This window comes from Cygnus atratus, chromosome 26 (genome assembly GCF_013377495.2).
Source record: "Cygnus atratus isolate AKBS03 ecotype Queensland, Australia chromosome 26, CAtr_DNAZoo_HiC_assembly, whole genome shotgun sequence".
Classification (NCBI taxonomy): domain Eukaryota; kingdom Metazoa; phylum Chordata; class Aves; order Anseriformes; family Anatidae; genus Cygnus; species Cygnus atratus.
In genome coordinates, this window is record NC_066387.1 from 1147799 (window position 1) to 1161932 (window position 14134).

Sequence of the window (14134 nt, forward strand, 5' to 3'; positions counted from 1 at the left end):
CCCGGCCCGACTCCTGCCCGCTCAGCCCGGCCCCGCAGCTCGGCCCCGTGCCGTGGCCGGATCCAGGCACGTCCGGGCTGCCGGCGGGGCCCCGTGGGGCCACCCCAGGTCTTGCCCGTTCCTTGTTCCTGCCGAGATTTCCTCTTCCTCAGGAGCCCCGGCGCAGCCTCCCGCGCTTAACCGTTGCGCTGCCCTGTGCCGGGTGATGGAGACGTCTTGGGGGGCTCTGCAGGAGCCGGGCACCCCAACACCGCCCCCAGAGCCCTGCTCTGCCCCACGGCACCTCGGCCCCACGCCAGACCCTCCCCACACACCTGGGTGCCCGTGCACCCCACCGAGAGTGTGCACCCAGCGTTGTGTCCTTGCGCAACCCTCAAAGTTTGGGGTTGCAGAGGGGGCACGTGAACGTCTGGGGTGCTGGGAGGCACAGCACGGGGTGCTGGGGTGTGCAGGGCCAGGAGGGAGCCAGCTCAGGGCACGCAGGTGCTGGGCGATGGTGCACGGGGTGCAAAGGGGCAGCGCAGAGGGATGGTGCATGGGTGCGGGAGGTTGTGCATGGTGTTTGGGGTGCAGGGGCCATTGCATGGGTGCAGGGGGCATTGTATGGGTGCAGGGGGGCATTGCATGGGTGCAGGGGGTTGTGCATGGGTGTTTGGGGTGCAGGGGGCATTGCATGGGTGCAGGAGGACGTGCATGGGTGCAGGGGGCATTGCATGGGTGCAGGAGGATGTGCATGGGTGCAGGGGGGCATTGCATGGGTGCAGGGGGTTGTGCATGGGTGTTTGGGGTGCAGGGGGCATTGCATGGGTGCAGAAACTTGTGAATGGGTTTTCGGGGTGCAGGGGGTGTTGCATGGGTGCAGGGGGCATTGCATGGGTGCAGCGGGGGGGTTGCATGGGTGCAGGGGGTTGTGCATGGGCGCAGGAGGATGTGCGTGGATGTTTTGGGTGCAGGGGGTGTTGCATGGGTGCAGGGGGTCGTGAACGGGTGCTCGGGGTGCCGGGGGTTGGTGCCTGACCACTGAAGGTTGCCGCCTGGGCTCCATCCTGCCCCCACGTGCCCGGCGAGTCCCCAGAGAACTACAACTCCCAGCAGCCCCCGCGCGCCGCCACTTCCGGGCAGCAGCGGGCGGGGCTCGTGCGGCCGAGAGCGGGTGAGCGCGCGCCGGGGGGTGCGCGGGGCAAGGGGGGGGCACGGGGCAAACGGGGCGGGGGGAGGGGGGGGCGCGGTGCAAAGGGGGGGGGCGCGGTGCAAGGAGGGGGCGGGTGCTGGGGGTGCACGGCGTCGGGGGGGGTAGGGGCGGGGGGGGCACGAACTGGGGGTGCACGGGGTGGGGGGGGGCGTGGGGTGGGGGGGGCACAGAGGGGGTGCACGGGGCGAGGGGTAGTGCACGGGGTCAGGGGTGCCCAGGGGCTGGGGGGGGGTCCACAAGGGCTGGGGGGGGGGGGGGGGTTGCACGGGGTCAGGGGGTTGCACGGGGTCGGGGGGGGGGTGCATGGGGTCGGGGGGGGTGCACGGGGGGGAGCATGGGGTGAGGGGGTGTGCATGGGGTCAGGGGTGCACAGGGGCAGGGGGGGGTCCACAGGGGCTGAGGGTGCGTGCACAGGGTCGGGGGGGGGGGATATGCACAGGGTCGGGGGGGGGTGCGTGGGGTCGGGGGGGTGCACAGAGGGGGTGCATGGGGAGAGGGGGAGTGTATGGGGTCAGGGGTCCACAGGGGCTGGGGGGGGGGGGGGGTCCACAGGGGCTGGGGGGGTTGTATGGGGTCAGGGGGCGTGCATGGGGGCAGGGGTCCACAAGGGCTGGGGGGGGTGGTGCAGGGGGCCGGGGGGGGGGGGGGGGCACGGGGTCAGGGAGGTGCCCAGAGGAGGCGCACAAGGCGAGGGGAAGTGCATGGGGTCAGGGGTACACTGAGGGGGAGGAGGGGGGCGCCCAACCCCGCCGACACCCCCGCAGCCCTCCCCCCCCGCCCCCCCCCCCTCCCCTTTGCACCCCACCATGGAGCGCGGCTGCGGCATGGACACGTCGGAGCCGGGCAGCGCCGCCGAGGAGGAGGAGGAGAAGGCGCCGGAGCAGCGGCCCCGCACCCGCTCCAACCCCGAGGGCGCTGAGGACCGGGCGCTGAGCGCCCAGGCCAGCGTGGGCAACCGCAGCGAGGGCGAGGGCGAGGCGGCCAGCGCCGAGGACAGCCCCCAGGGCACCGCCGCCCCCGACGGCACCGCCTGGCCCGGCCCCGCGCACCCCACCGAGGTGCAGGTGAAGACGCCGCGGGTGAACTGCCCGGAGAAGGTGGTGAGTGCCCGCGGCGGCGGCGCCCCCCCCCCCCCCCCCCCCAGCCCCGACACCGGGGTGTGGGGAGGGTCCCGGCGGGGCTGGGGGGGTGCTCAGCCGCCCTCCTCGCCCCCAGATCATCTGCCTGGACCTGGCCGAGGAGATGGCCCTGCCCAAACTGGAGTCGTTTAATGGGTGAGCGTCGGGGGTTTGGTGCGGGGACTGGTGTTACTGGGGGGTAACTGGTCCCAGCTGAGCGCAGTGCCCCCCCCGACCCCGCCGTGCCCCGCAGGTCCAAGACCAACGCGCTGAACATCTCCCAGAAGATGATCGAGATGTTCGTGAGGACGAAGCACAAGATCGACAAGAGCCACGAGTTCGCGCTGGTGGTGGTGAACAACGACGCCACGTGGGTGAGCGGGACGGGGACGGGACGGGGAAGGGGACGGGGACGGGGACGGGATGGGACGGGGATGGGGACGGGGATGGGGATGGGATGGGATGGGGATGGATGGGGACAGGGATGGGGATGGGATGGGACGGGGATGGATGGGAAGGGGGTGGGGACAGGATGAGGATGGGGATGGGGACGGGTTGGGGACAGGGACAGGATGAAGATCGGGATGGGATGGGAACGGGGACAGGACGGGGATGGGGACGGCTCCGTGCGCCCCTCACCCCATCTCCCCTCAGCTCTCAGGGTTCACCTCGGACCCCCGCGAGGTCTGCAGCTGCCTCTACGACCTGGAGACTGTCGTCTGCAAGTCCTTCAGTATCCGTGCCGGCAGCGAGCCCCGCGGGGCTGGGGTCCCCCTTCGGGTGCCATCGGGGTCCCCCTTCGGGTGCCATCGGGGTCCCTTCGGGTGCCATCGGGGTCCCTGCGGATGCCAGCGGGGCCCTTCCAGGCCCTTTGCCTGCAGATGGCAGCAGATCCACGGCCTCGCTGCCGTCCCCGTTGTGGCCGCGCCGAGGCTGCGCCGGGGCTGTGAGGCTGGGCTCCTTCCACTCCAGACCCTCCGGACCCACAAACGATTTCCTGGAGCTTTCTCCCCACCCTGCGGCATCCCCGGCCACCGGGTCTGAGCGCAGGGCCCCCACCCGGGGGGGACGCGGCGGTCCCGGGGGCGGGGAGGGGTCTGTTTTTTGGGATCTGTCCTTACCTCGGGCTGCAGATCTGGAGGGGCTCTTCAACCTCATGTGAGTACGGCCGGGGGGACGCGCGGGGGGCTCGGGAGCTTTCAGCCTCACCCTAAAAAAATAAGCGAGCAGGGTGCCTGCGGTGCTGCCCCCCCCCCTGCCCCCCCAGCGGGTTGTGGGGGGGGGGTCCAGGGTTTGCTCTGAGCGAGGCGGGGGAGGTCGGCGGGCTCTCAGCCGCCCCGTGTGTGTCCCACCCGCCCCCCCCCCCCCCCCCCCCCCCTCCCCGGCGCAGCCAGCAGAAGATCGAGCTGCCGGTGACGGAGAACGTGCAGACCATCCCGCCGCCCTACGTGGTGCGCACCATCCTGGTGCTCGGCCGCCCGGGCTGCCAGCCCCAGTTCTCCGCCTCGGAGCAGATGAAGGTGGGGACCCCGGGGTGCCATGGATGAGTTCGGGGGGTGCCCGGCGCATCCAAGAGCCGTGCCTGGACCCCCAGGGACCCCGAGTGGGTGGGCTCAGATGGTGTCCAGTGCGTACAAGAGCCGTGCCTGGACACCTTGGGGTGTCGTGGGTGAGCTCGGGGGGGTGTCCTACGCATCCAAGAGCTGTGCCCGGACCCCTGCGGACCCCGCATGGGCGAGCTCGGGTGGTGTCTGGCATGTCCAAGAGCCGTGTCCGGACCCCTGGGGACCCCACGAGGGTGAGCTCAGGTGGTGCCTGGTGCATCCAAGAGCCGTGCCCGGACCCCTGGGGTGCCACAGGCGAGCTCAGGTGGTGCCTGCTGCACCCCGGCGTGTCCCAAGAGCTGTGCCCGGACCCCCGGGGACCCCGTGCGGGTGGGCTTGGGTGGTGTCTGGTGCATCCAAGAGCTGTGCCCAGACCCCTGGGGACCCCGTGAGGATGAGCTCGGGTGGTGCCCAGCACATCCAAGAGCCGTGCCCGGTGTCCCCCCTCCTCCGCAGAAGATGCTGCAGTGCCCCTACTTCTTCTTCGACGTGGTTTACATCCACAACGGGGCGGAGGAGAAGGACGACGAGACGAGCTGGAAGGTGAGCGCAGGATGAGGCCGGCGGGGGGGGGGTGGTGGTGGTGGTGGTGGTGGTGGTGGTGGTGTGGCGCAGGGGCCGTGCTGTCCCCGCGCTACCCGGGGGGGGCCCCGTGTCCCTCCCCAGGAGCTGTACGCCTTCTTCAGCAGCCTGGACGCCAAGGGCACCAACTACAAGTACGAGGTGGCGCTGACGGGGCCGGCCGTGGAGCTGCACAACTGCATGGCCAAGCTGCTGGCGCACCCCCTGCAGCGCCCCTTCCAGACCCACGCCGCCTACAGCCTGCTGGAGGGCGACGAGCCCCCCGAGGCCGAGGCCACCGTGTGAGCCCTCCCCCCCCCCGAGGTCAAGGTCACCGTGTGAGCCGGGCACACGGGGCCACCGTGGGGCCACCAGCGGCCGGGAGCCGCCGCCGCGTGCCGGGCGCTGCCCCAGGAGCGACCCCGCGCGCGCGCGTTTGCTGGGTGGTGGGGATTGGGGGAAAAAAACGTGTTTTCAGGACCGGTTGGCGTGTGGCGTGGTGCTGGGGGTGCCGGGGGGGGGTCGTGGGTCCTGCTCACCCCCCTCCCCGCTGGGGGTAGGGGCACTGGGTGGTGCTGCCGTGGGGGGGGGTTTGGGGGGGGGCACAGGGTGGGGTGGGCTGCGGGGCCTGGTCGTGGGGCAGGCACTGGGGAACTGGGCAGGGTTACTGGGAGGAACTGGGTGGTGCTGGGGTAGGGTTACTGGGAGGAACTGGGCAATGCAGAGGTCGGGGCACTGGGTGATGCTGGTGCAGGGCACTGGGAGGAATTGGGTGGTGCTGGGGCAGGGCTACTGGGAGGAACTGGGCAGTGCAGAGGTTAGGGTTACTGGGCGATGCTGGGGCAGGGTTACTGGGAGGAACTGGGTGGTGCTGGGGTAGGGTTACTGGGAGGAACTGGGCAGTGCAGGGGTTAGGGTTACTGGGTGATGCTGGTGCAGGGCACTGGGAGGAATTGGGTGGTGCTGGAGCAGGGTTACTGGGAGGAACTGGGCAGTGCACGGGTCAAGGTTACTGGGTGATGCTGGTGCAGGGCACTGGGCAGCACTGGGCGATGTTGGGGCAGGGCACTGGGAGGAACTGGGAGCTGCAGGGGCAGGGTTACTGGGCAGCACTGGGCTGTGCAGGTGCCAGGTTACTGGGAGGAACTGGGCAATGCTGGGGCAGGGTTACTGGGAGGAACTGGGCAGTACAGGGGTTAGGGTTACTGGGGGATGCTGGGGCAGGGCACTGGGAGGAACTGGGCTGTGCAGGTGCCAGGTTACTGGGCGGCACTGGGCAGTGCTGGGACAGGGTTACTGGGAGGCACTGGGCGCTGCGGCCCCGCCCCTTCCAGCTGTGGGCGGGGCATCCCGCGGCCGCCTCCTATTGGTCGCCTCGCCGGCCAATGAGCGGCGGCGCGCGGGGGGGTTTGAATGGGCGGGGGCGCGCGCGCGCGCGCGGGGCGGCATGAATGGAGCGAGGCGGCGCGAGCCGGTGGGGGGGCTCCGAGCGCCGTAAGGGGGGGGGGGGGGGCGCACCAGGAGCGGGGGGGGACTTGCACCGGAGGCCATTGCACGCCCTGCACCCGGGGCCGTTGCACCAGCGGGGGGGGGGGGGGGGGTTTGCAGTTGCACCGGGCGGGCAATACGGTGCAAGGGGGGGGCGCGGGGGGGCTCGCTTAGGGCACCCCTCAGTGCATTGGGGGGGTGCTGCGCTAGGGGGGCTCCTTCGCCTTGTAAGGGGGGGTCCGCTGTGGGTGGTCCTGAGGAGGGGGTGCGCTGCTTTAAGGGGGGGGGCCTTGGGAAGGGGGTGCTGGGTGCGCTGGGGGGGGGTTGTTGCACTGCTGCCCCCCCCCCCCACCTTCCCCGTATGGCCACGGCTCGGGGGGGCTCAGCCCCACGGGGGGGCGCGGGGGCAGCTGCAAGCAGGGTCCATGCACAGCACTGGGGGTGACCCTGGGGGTGGGGGGGTGGCCCCCCCGCTGGCCGTGTCACAGAGCACTGGAGGCCTTGCTGCAACAGGGGGCTGACCCCAAACTGCTCCTGCCGGGGGGGGGGGGGGGGGCACCCTCAACCACTTGGCAAATGGTGGGGGGAGGAGGGGGGTGGCAGGCTGTGGCCGGGGGGGGGGCACCGGAGGCACCAAGGGGACAGCGGTGAGCCCAATCTTGTGCCAGGTTCCCCAAGGAGCTCCCGCCGCTGCGCGTCGCCGCGTCCCAGGGGTGCTGCCGGTGCCTCGAGGTCCTGCTGAAGACAGGGGGGTACCCGGAGCTCCGCGACCAGGTTAGCGGGGGGGTGGCTTTGGGGACAGCACCCGGGAGGTGCTGCCGGGACCCCCATCCTTGTTGGGGGCATCACAGCAACGTCCCCTCCCCGCAGGATGGGAAGCGAGCCATTGACCTGGCGCTGCAGCGGGGCTGCCGGCTGCGCGTGCTGCTCCTGCGCGACTCGCTGCACGTCCAGGGCTGGCCCCCTGCGGGGGATAAGCCCCCCTTGGGGTGCTGCTGCGGCTGCTTTCGGGGCGCTGCTGCTGCTCCTCTGGGGGGGCCGGGTGCTGAGCCCCATCCTGACCCCGCAGCCCCGTGGGGGCCCAGGTTCTCGCTGTCCTTCCTGACCGAGGGTTGCTCTGAAGATGACCGCTCCGACGCGGGGCCCCTGAGCAGCACCCGCCTGTCCCAGCTGGGTGAGCTGGAACCGGGGAACAGCCAGGGGTCGGGGGAGCCCCCAGCATGGCCGGGCTGTCCCCTGCCTTCCTCTGTCCCCTCCCTCCCCCTGTGGCCCCCCAGGGGCTCGGCTTTCCCCCCCCAGCCCCTCGCCTCCAGCACCCTGCTGTGTGCTGGGGATGAGCCTGGGCAGGGACCCCTGAGAGGGACGGGGACGTGGGGTGGCCCCAAGCCCAGCACTGGGGCCAGGAGCCCCCCCCGGCCCCTGGGTTGCAGAGGGGCTGGGGGGCTGCTGGAGGTGGGGGCCGGGGGCCGTGACTGCAGCAGCCTCGGGGACGAGGACGGCAGCACGGCCAGCGAGTGCTTCATCACCGCGGTGGAGACGCTGGAGCCCAGCGAGGTTGGGGGGTGCCAGGGCGAAGCAGGACCCCAGGAGCTGCCCCCCCAGAGCCCCCCGGCTCTGGGGGAGCTGCCTGCGCTGCTCCAGGGCTGCACCCTCAGGAGTTCCCCCCCTGGCACCCCAAGGACCCCTCGCAGCCCGGCCGGCCTCGCTGCAGGGGGTGGCACCTTGCAGCCCCCCCAGTTCTGCCACGTCACCCCCCGCACCAAGAGCCGCCTCCAGGCATCAGCGGAGCGGCTCGGCGCCTCCTCTTCCTCTTCATCCCTCTTTGACACCACCCTGGAGATGCCCCGGAGGCCCCCCAGGGTCAGAGCACCCAGGGGTGTCCCTGGGGACACCACCACCACCCTGGGGCACCGCGTCGCCCTTGGGGGCGAGGATGTGTCCAGCAGGGATGGAGAAGGCACAGGTTCCCTGGATGACACCCAGATCCTCCCCAGGACCCCCAGCCAGCCCAGGTCCCCCCTGGGGGGCAGCAGCTCCAGCTCCACAGTGCTGCTGGGTCCTGGGGACCGCAACCCTCCCCAGGACTCCCTGTCAGATCCTCAGGGCTCCTCCAGCTCCAGCTCCACGGTGCTGCTGGGTCCTGGGGACCGCGACCCTCCCCAGGACTCCCCGTCAGATCCTCAGGGCTCCCCTAGATCCAGCCCCACGGTGCTGCTGGGTCCTGGGGACCACAGACCCCCCCAGGACTCCCCATCAGATCCTCAGGGCTCCCCTAGATCCAGCCCCACGGTGCTGCTGGGTCCTGGGGACCACAGAACCCCCCTGGACTCCCCGTCAGGTCCTCAGGGCTCCCCCCACGCCACCAACCCCAGGCTGCTGGAGCCGGGGAGCCCACCCGTGCCACCCTCGCCCACCGTCCGCAGCCCCCACGGCACCGTGGAGCACGAGGGATGGGAGCAGCGCAGCCCCGGCACAGAAGCCACCAGCCCCGGGGACCCCGCGGTCCCCAAGGGGCGAGCACGCACCCCGCGGGTGCTCTCCGACGAGGCGCTCCGCCGGCGGCTGCGGGTGCTGGGGGAGGACCCCGGACCCATCACGGAGTTCACCCGGCGCGTGTACCTGCGGCGCCTGGAGAAGCTGAGCCGCAGCCCAGAGGGTGAGTCCTGGGGAGTCCCCCGCCTTTCTAAGCCCTATAGTGCTGAGGGGGGGTCTCGGGGTGATCCCCAACCCCACCCTGGCCACCCCAGGGCACAGCCCCGAGCTGGCGGCCGCGCTGCAGACCGGCCACGTCCCCGACTGCGCCCAGGACGAGCGGGTGCTGGCACAGCAATTCGACCGCCCCGACCGGAGCCGGCACTGGCGCGAAGGGCTGCTCAAGGCCAGCTTCAACTACCTCCTCCTCGACCCCAGGTAGGGCTGCCCTGCGTGTCCCCTCGGGGTTCTGGGTCTGGTTCCACCTCCCGGAGGTCTTGCAAGCCCCAAAGGTGGGGCTTTGCACCCCCAGGGTCACCCAGGACCTGCCGCTGCGCTGCCACCGCCTGAGCCCAGCTGAGTGCTTCAGGACCTTCGTCAAAGCCGTCTTCTACGTGGGCAAGGGGACGCGCGCCCGGCCCTACTGCCACCTCTCCGAGGCTCTGAGCCAGCACCGTGCGGGGACGAGGAAGGTGGGATGCGTCGGGGATTGCGCCGGGGGGCTCGAGGCCGCGGTGGTGGGCACCGGGCCGTGGTGATGGTGCTGCCGTGGTGACGGCGCCGCCGTCCCGCAGGGCTGCCCCAAGGTGCGGCGCATCCTGGAGATCTGGGCGAGCGGGCAGGGCGTCATCTCCGTGCACTGCTTCCAGAGCAGCGTGCCGGCCGAGGCGTACACGCGGGAGAGCTGCGTGGTGGAGGCCCTGGGTGAGTGGGGCTGCGGCGGGGGGGGGACGGGTCCCGGGATCAGCTCTACCACCTCTCCGTCTCCCTGCGTACAGAGCAGGGGGATGCAGCCTGTCCTGGGGCGCGTGGGGAGTTTGGGGTGCCTGGCCACCAGCACGGGGTTTGGGCACGAGCCCCCCAAGCCTCCACCTCCTGCAGGGAAAAGATGCCTGGGAGCGGGTGCTAACGGGGACCCTACAGGGCTGCGGGTGCCAACGGGGAGCGTGGGGCTGGGAATGAGGGTGCTGAACCCATCCCGGGGGGCTGAGGGTGCTGACCCCGTCCCTGCAGGGCTGCGGACCATCACCAACCAGCGTAAGGGGAACTGCTACGGCGCGGCGGCGAGCTGGCCGCCCGAGCGGCGCCGGCGCCTGGGTGTGCACATGCTGCACAGGGCCATGCGCATCTTCCTGGCCGAGGGCGAGCGGCAGCTCTGGCCAGCGGACATCCAGGCTGGGCGCTGAGCACCCCGGGGGGGCACGGGGGTGCTGGGGACCCCCCTCGCCTTCACCCCCTTTCGTCTCCCGAGGAGGCGAGGGCAGCGTGGCCGCGTGTTTTTATGTCGTGAGCGACGGCGAGAGTTTTTCCTATTTATTTTACCGATCCCCTAAATGGTGACGAATAAATCGCGGCAGGGCTGGACGCGAGAACGAGGCAGAGCTCCTCGTGGCTTCGGGCTTCGCTTCCCCTCGCTGCCGTGCTCCCAGACCCTGCCCCGGCGCGTCCCCGTGAGCGGGTCGGACACGGCTGAGAATATAACACGGCTTTACTGTATGAAATGGCACGAACACGGCGCGTGGCTCAGCGGCGGGGGGAGCGGGGTGCGGTTTGCCTTTGCCTTAGCGCAAGCGATGGCGGTACGAGCGGCACAGACTCCGTGGCGACAGAGGGTGGAGGGCCGTGGCGCTGACAGTCGCCTCCGGCCCGTTTCGGGGGGGGGGGGGGGGATTGCAGCGGGGGGGGGGGCGGGGGCAGAGCCGTGATTCGGGGTAGGCGTGCAGAAACGCGTCCGCACCCAGGTTCAGGGCGTTAAAATTCTCATTATGAGACAGGAGGCTGCAGTGGTGGGCACGGGCGGGCGGCGGCCGCGGGGACGGAGCGTGGCTCGTGCGGTGGCACTCATCACACGCGGTCCCTGCCGCGCTGGCGCCAGCTCCCAAGGGCCCTTCCTCTTCCCCATCGCTCAGTTTTGGGGTGCCAGCTCTGATTAGGGCAGCCCCGCATGGCCGGGAGCCCCTGGAGCTGACTTGTGGTGCTGGGGACGAGGGGGGGCTCTTGCACCCACCCAGAGGGCGAGGTTCCCACGGGACAAACAGGCCTGGCTGTTTCTTTGGTTTAGATGGGGGGGAAAAAAGAGGAGAAAACAACGAGGGGAGCGGCTCTGCTCTTTGGGGTGACGGGGAGGCTGCGGCCATCCCCAGCGCGTGGGCTTGGGGCCGGGGAGCAGCCGTGCCGAGCAGAGCCCCAGCTCGCTCGGGGGTCCCCCGGAGCCCCCCAGCCTGGCCGGGAGCACAGGGACCCCACAGCGGTGCCCGGGTCCCCGCTCGGCACATCCCGTATACCTTCTCGGTCCTGCCCGGATCCTGGATATGGGACACGAGTCGTGGAGGGGAGGAGCGGCCCCGGGATCCGTGGGTTGTGCACAGAGCCGGTGCTGGTAGCGAGCGCTCGGCCCTCGGTCGCGGTTTGCATCGTCCGCCCCGCGGTGCTCGGGGTTGCTGCGGGTGCCGGGGCGGGCGGTGCGGTGCGGTGGTGGTGGCTCCGAGCACCTCGAGGAGCCCCGGCAGCAGCGGGAGGGGAGCTCTGCGGAAGCCAGCGCTGCGGTAACCTAAAGCGGCGGTGGTTGGGGACACGACTGCACGAACGGTGGCACTGGGGGAGAGCTCAGCCTCGTCGCCCCCCGCCACTGGGGTTAGAGAGGCAAATCCTACTTTGGCTTCCCCTTAAAGCAATCCCAAATCAGCTCCTCCAGCCCTGGCGAGGAAGACGCCGGGGGGGGCACCGCGCTCTCCCTGCAGGGACCCGTCTGCCTTCGTCCCGCGCTGCTGCAGGTGGGAGCAGTCCCCCCGCAGCATCCTCTCTCTGCCCCCCCGGGGGGTCGCTGCGTGAGGAAAAGAATACTACAACGAAACAGGATGAAGACGCTCCAGCGGCTGCCATGCCGTCCCCGAGGGGACGGCGACCGGGTCTGCCGTCGGTCCCGCTGCCGGCCCCGCGCACCCGTGCCCGGGGGAGCCTCCGTGCTCTGCCGCCAACCTGCGACCCGGCTGCGGCCGGGAAAGAAAATCAGCTCCGCTCCCGGCGAGGGCAGGCTGCGCCGTGCCCCTCTGCGCTCGCAAAGCCCTCTGCGCTCCGAAACGTCTCTCCCATCGGAGCAGCCCGGTCACCGCGTCCCCGCCACCTTATTTCTTCTCTCCTTGCCCGTCCCCGGCTGGCGTCTCGGGCTCCCACAGGACGAACTCGTGGAGCAGGGTGTTGACCGTCTCGGGACACTCCATCATCACCATGTGGCTGCCCTCGTCGATCACCTTCAGGAAGGCGATCAGCAGGATCTGGAGGGAGACGGGGACGGCCGTCAGCGCCGGGACCGGCCCCCAGCCCGCGCCCCCCCAGCCCCGCTCCGTCCCGTACCTCGGCCATGCGCTGGTCCTCCTCCACCGGCACGAACTTGTCGTGCATGCCGTGCACCAGCAGCACGGGCACGGCCAGCTCCGCGTGGTAAACCTCGTCGCCCTCGGGCCAGTACTGCCCGCTCATCATGGCGCGCAGCACGAAGGAGGACACGTTGAAGGCGTTGCCTTCCTTCAGCAGCTGCTTCTCTTTGGCACCCTGGCGAGCGAAGCCAGCCCTGCGGGATGGGCAGGGGGTCAGCACGGCACAGTGCCGCTAGAGCATGGGCTGGGGACACGCTGCCGTCCCTGCCTGCGCTGGGGGGTCCCCAAAAGCGGGAGCCCACACGGGGCTGGGCTTGTTGGGGACAGCGGTGGCGCGGGGCCGGGGACTCACTTGAGGAAGCTCCAGGCCAGGCACGGGGACAGGCAGTGCAGCACGCAGGTGGGCATGTTGAAGATGGAGCAGAGGCTGGGCTCCAGCGCCGTCGGGCCCCCTCCATTGATCATGATCACTTTATGGACCAGGTCTGGGTACTCGTGGGCTAGGAAGGTGCAGAAGGAGACCCTGCGGGGAGACACAGCACCGTGCACCGAGCTCGTCCGGCACGAAGCAGCTCTCAGCACAGCAGGGATGTCGCCAGTGCCCTGAGATCAGCTCAGCCATGCTGCAGGCTGCATCCCACTCGTTCCTCTGATCTAATCCTGCCCAGCTCCGCTCCCTCTCCTCCCAGGCTTGCTCTGGAGTGCTTAGTCCCCTTCTAATCGACTTTCTCGGGCTTACTCTATTTATAGGCCGAGTGCCGCCAGCTTCCTTGCTAGCCCACGCGCTCAGGAGGGCGGGCGCTGGGATTAGCCGGACCCAGAAACACGCACCGAGAGGATGGAGGAGATCAGAGCTGAGGATAAACCTAGGGCTGCAAACCCCGCACCCCTGCTCTGCTCCTCAGCCCCGGTGGGGCAGGATTTGTCCGGCGTTTGCTGGCATTTTGTCCGGCATTTGCCCAGCGTTTGCTGCCAAGGGGAGGATGGCAGTGGGGTGAACGCCTCCGCGTGTCCCTTACCCGTACGAGTGCCCTATGAGGATGTTCCTCTTCTTGGCGTAGCGCTTGAAGACGGCCCTCATGTCCTCTGCCAGCGCGTAGAAGGTGTAGGCGGCGGCGATTTGGGGGGCCGAGCTGCAGCCGTGGCCGGCCAGGTCGGGAGCCACCACCTCGTAGCCCAGCTTGGTGAAGAAGTCCAGCTGCTCCTTCCAGATGTCCAGCGAGCCGCCCACGCCGTGGATGAAGAAGAGGACGACGTCGCCGTGCGTGCCTTTGCAGCTCGTGATCTGCTTCTTGCAGTCGATGTTGATGACTTTCTTAGGCTTGCGCTTCCGACGCTTGGCGGGGGCCGCGGCTGCGTCACGGGCGCCGGATCCCGGCGTGCCAGCTCCCGGCGTGCCAGCTCCCGGCGTGCCGGCGGGGGCTTGGCCGGCCAGCTCGGAGAGCTCCAGCTCCACGGTGCTGTTGGGCTCCGCCGAGCCGTTGTGGCAGTGCAGGATCTCGGAGCGGACGGCGTCCCCCAGGTTCTCGATCACCAGCTGCCCGTTGCGGTACAGGGTGATCTTGCGCTTGCAGTGCACCGTGCCTCGCTCCGCGCCCCCTGCCTGCGACTCCTCGGGCGGCTCGGCGGCCGGGCGGCTCGGCGTGCTGTGCCGGACCCGCAGGATCCTCCCCGGCTTCACCTCCATGAAGCTGTAGCCGTTGCCGGACTCAACGCTGTCCAGCGGCCCCACGGCGTTGGTCGTCTTGCCCATCAGGCAGCAGAGGAGCCCATCGGTGATGCTGTTCAGCATTATGCTCCCTGCACAGGGCGAGAGGGGAAGCAGGAGAAGGGTGTTAGTCCAAGCGGGGAGAGCCAGGGCAGCGCGAGCAAGGGCAGAGCACGCTCCTGGGGCCGCATCAGGGCTGAATTTGGTGCTCCCCAAACCCACGACGCCTCTGAGCCGCCTCGGTTTTGCTTCTGGTCGGAGGTGGAACCCCTGCGCCCTCGTCCAGCTTTGTCTGGGCCACGTCCCTGTCACCAGCCGGGCGTGATGGACGCTGTGGCTGCAAAGCCCCGCGGTCCCCAGCACGCTGCGGGCAGCGATGGGCCCCCAAGGATGGC

At 70.3% G+C, this 14134-nt stretch overlaps 2 protein-coding genes across 2 annotated transcripts; one reads left to right on the forward strand and one right to left on the reverse strand.

Annotated features, from left to right (window-relative positions):
* Positions 1 to 1998: 1998 nt before the first annotated feature.
* Positions 1999 to 4955, forward strand: BABAM1 (BRISC and BRCA1 A complex member 1). The gene is made up of 8 exons (XM_035569779.2): positions 1999 to 2292; positions 2408 to 2466; positions 2564 to 2684; positions 2965 to 3043; positions 3444 to 3468; positions 3701 to 3830; positions 4371 to 4457; positions 4581 to 4955. Exons 1-8 carry the CDS (start codon positions 1999 to 2001, stop codon positions 4779 to 4781), a joined length of 996 nt encoding a protein of 331 aa, XP_035425672.1. The 3' UTR covers positions 4782 to 4955.
* Positions 4956 to 11779: 6824 nt separating this feature from the next.
* Positions 11780 to 13823, reverse strand: ABHD8 (abhydrolase domain containing 8). The gene is made up of 4 exons (XM_035569780.1): positions 13051 to 13823; positions 12384 to 12554; positions 12009 to 12225; positions 11780 to 11929 (listed from the first exon to the last, which is right to left on the reverse strand). Exons 1-4 carry the CDS (start codon positions 13821 to 13823, stop codon positions 11780 to 11782), a joined length of 1311 nt encoding a protein of 436 aa, XP_035425673.1.
* Between the last annotated feature and the right edge of the window lie 311 nt (positions 13824 to 14134).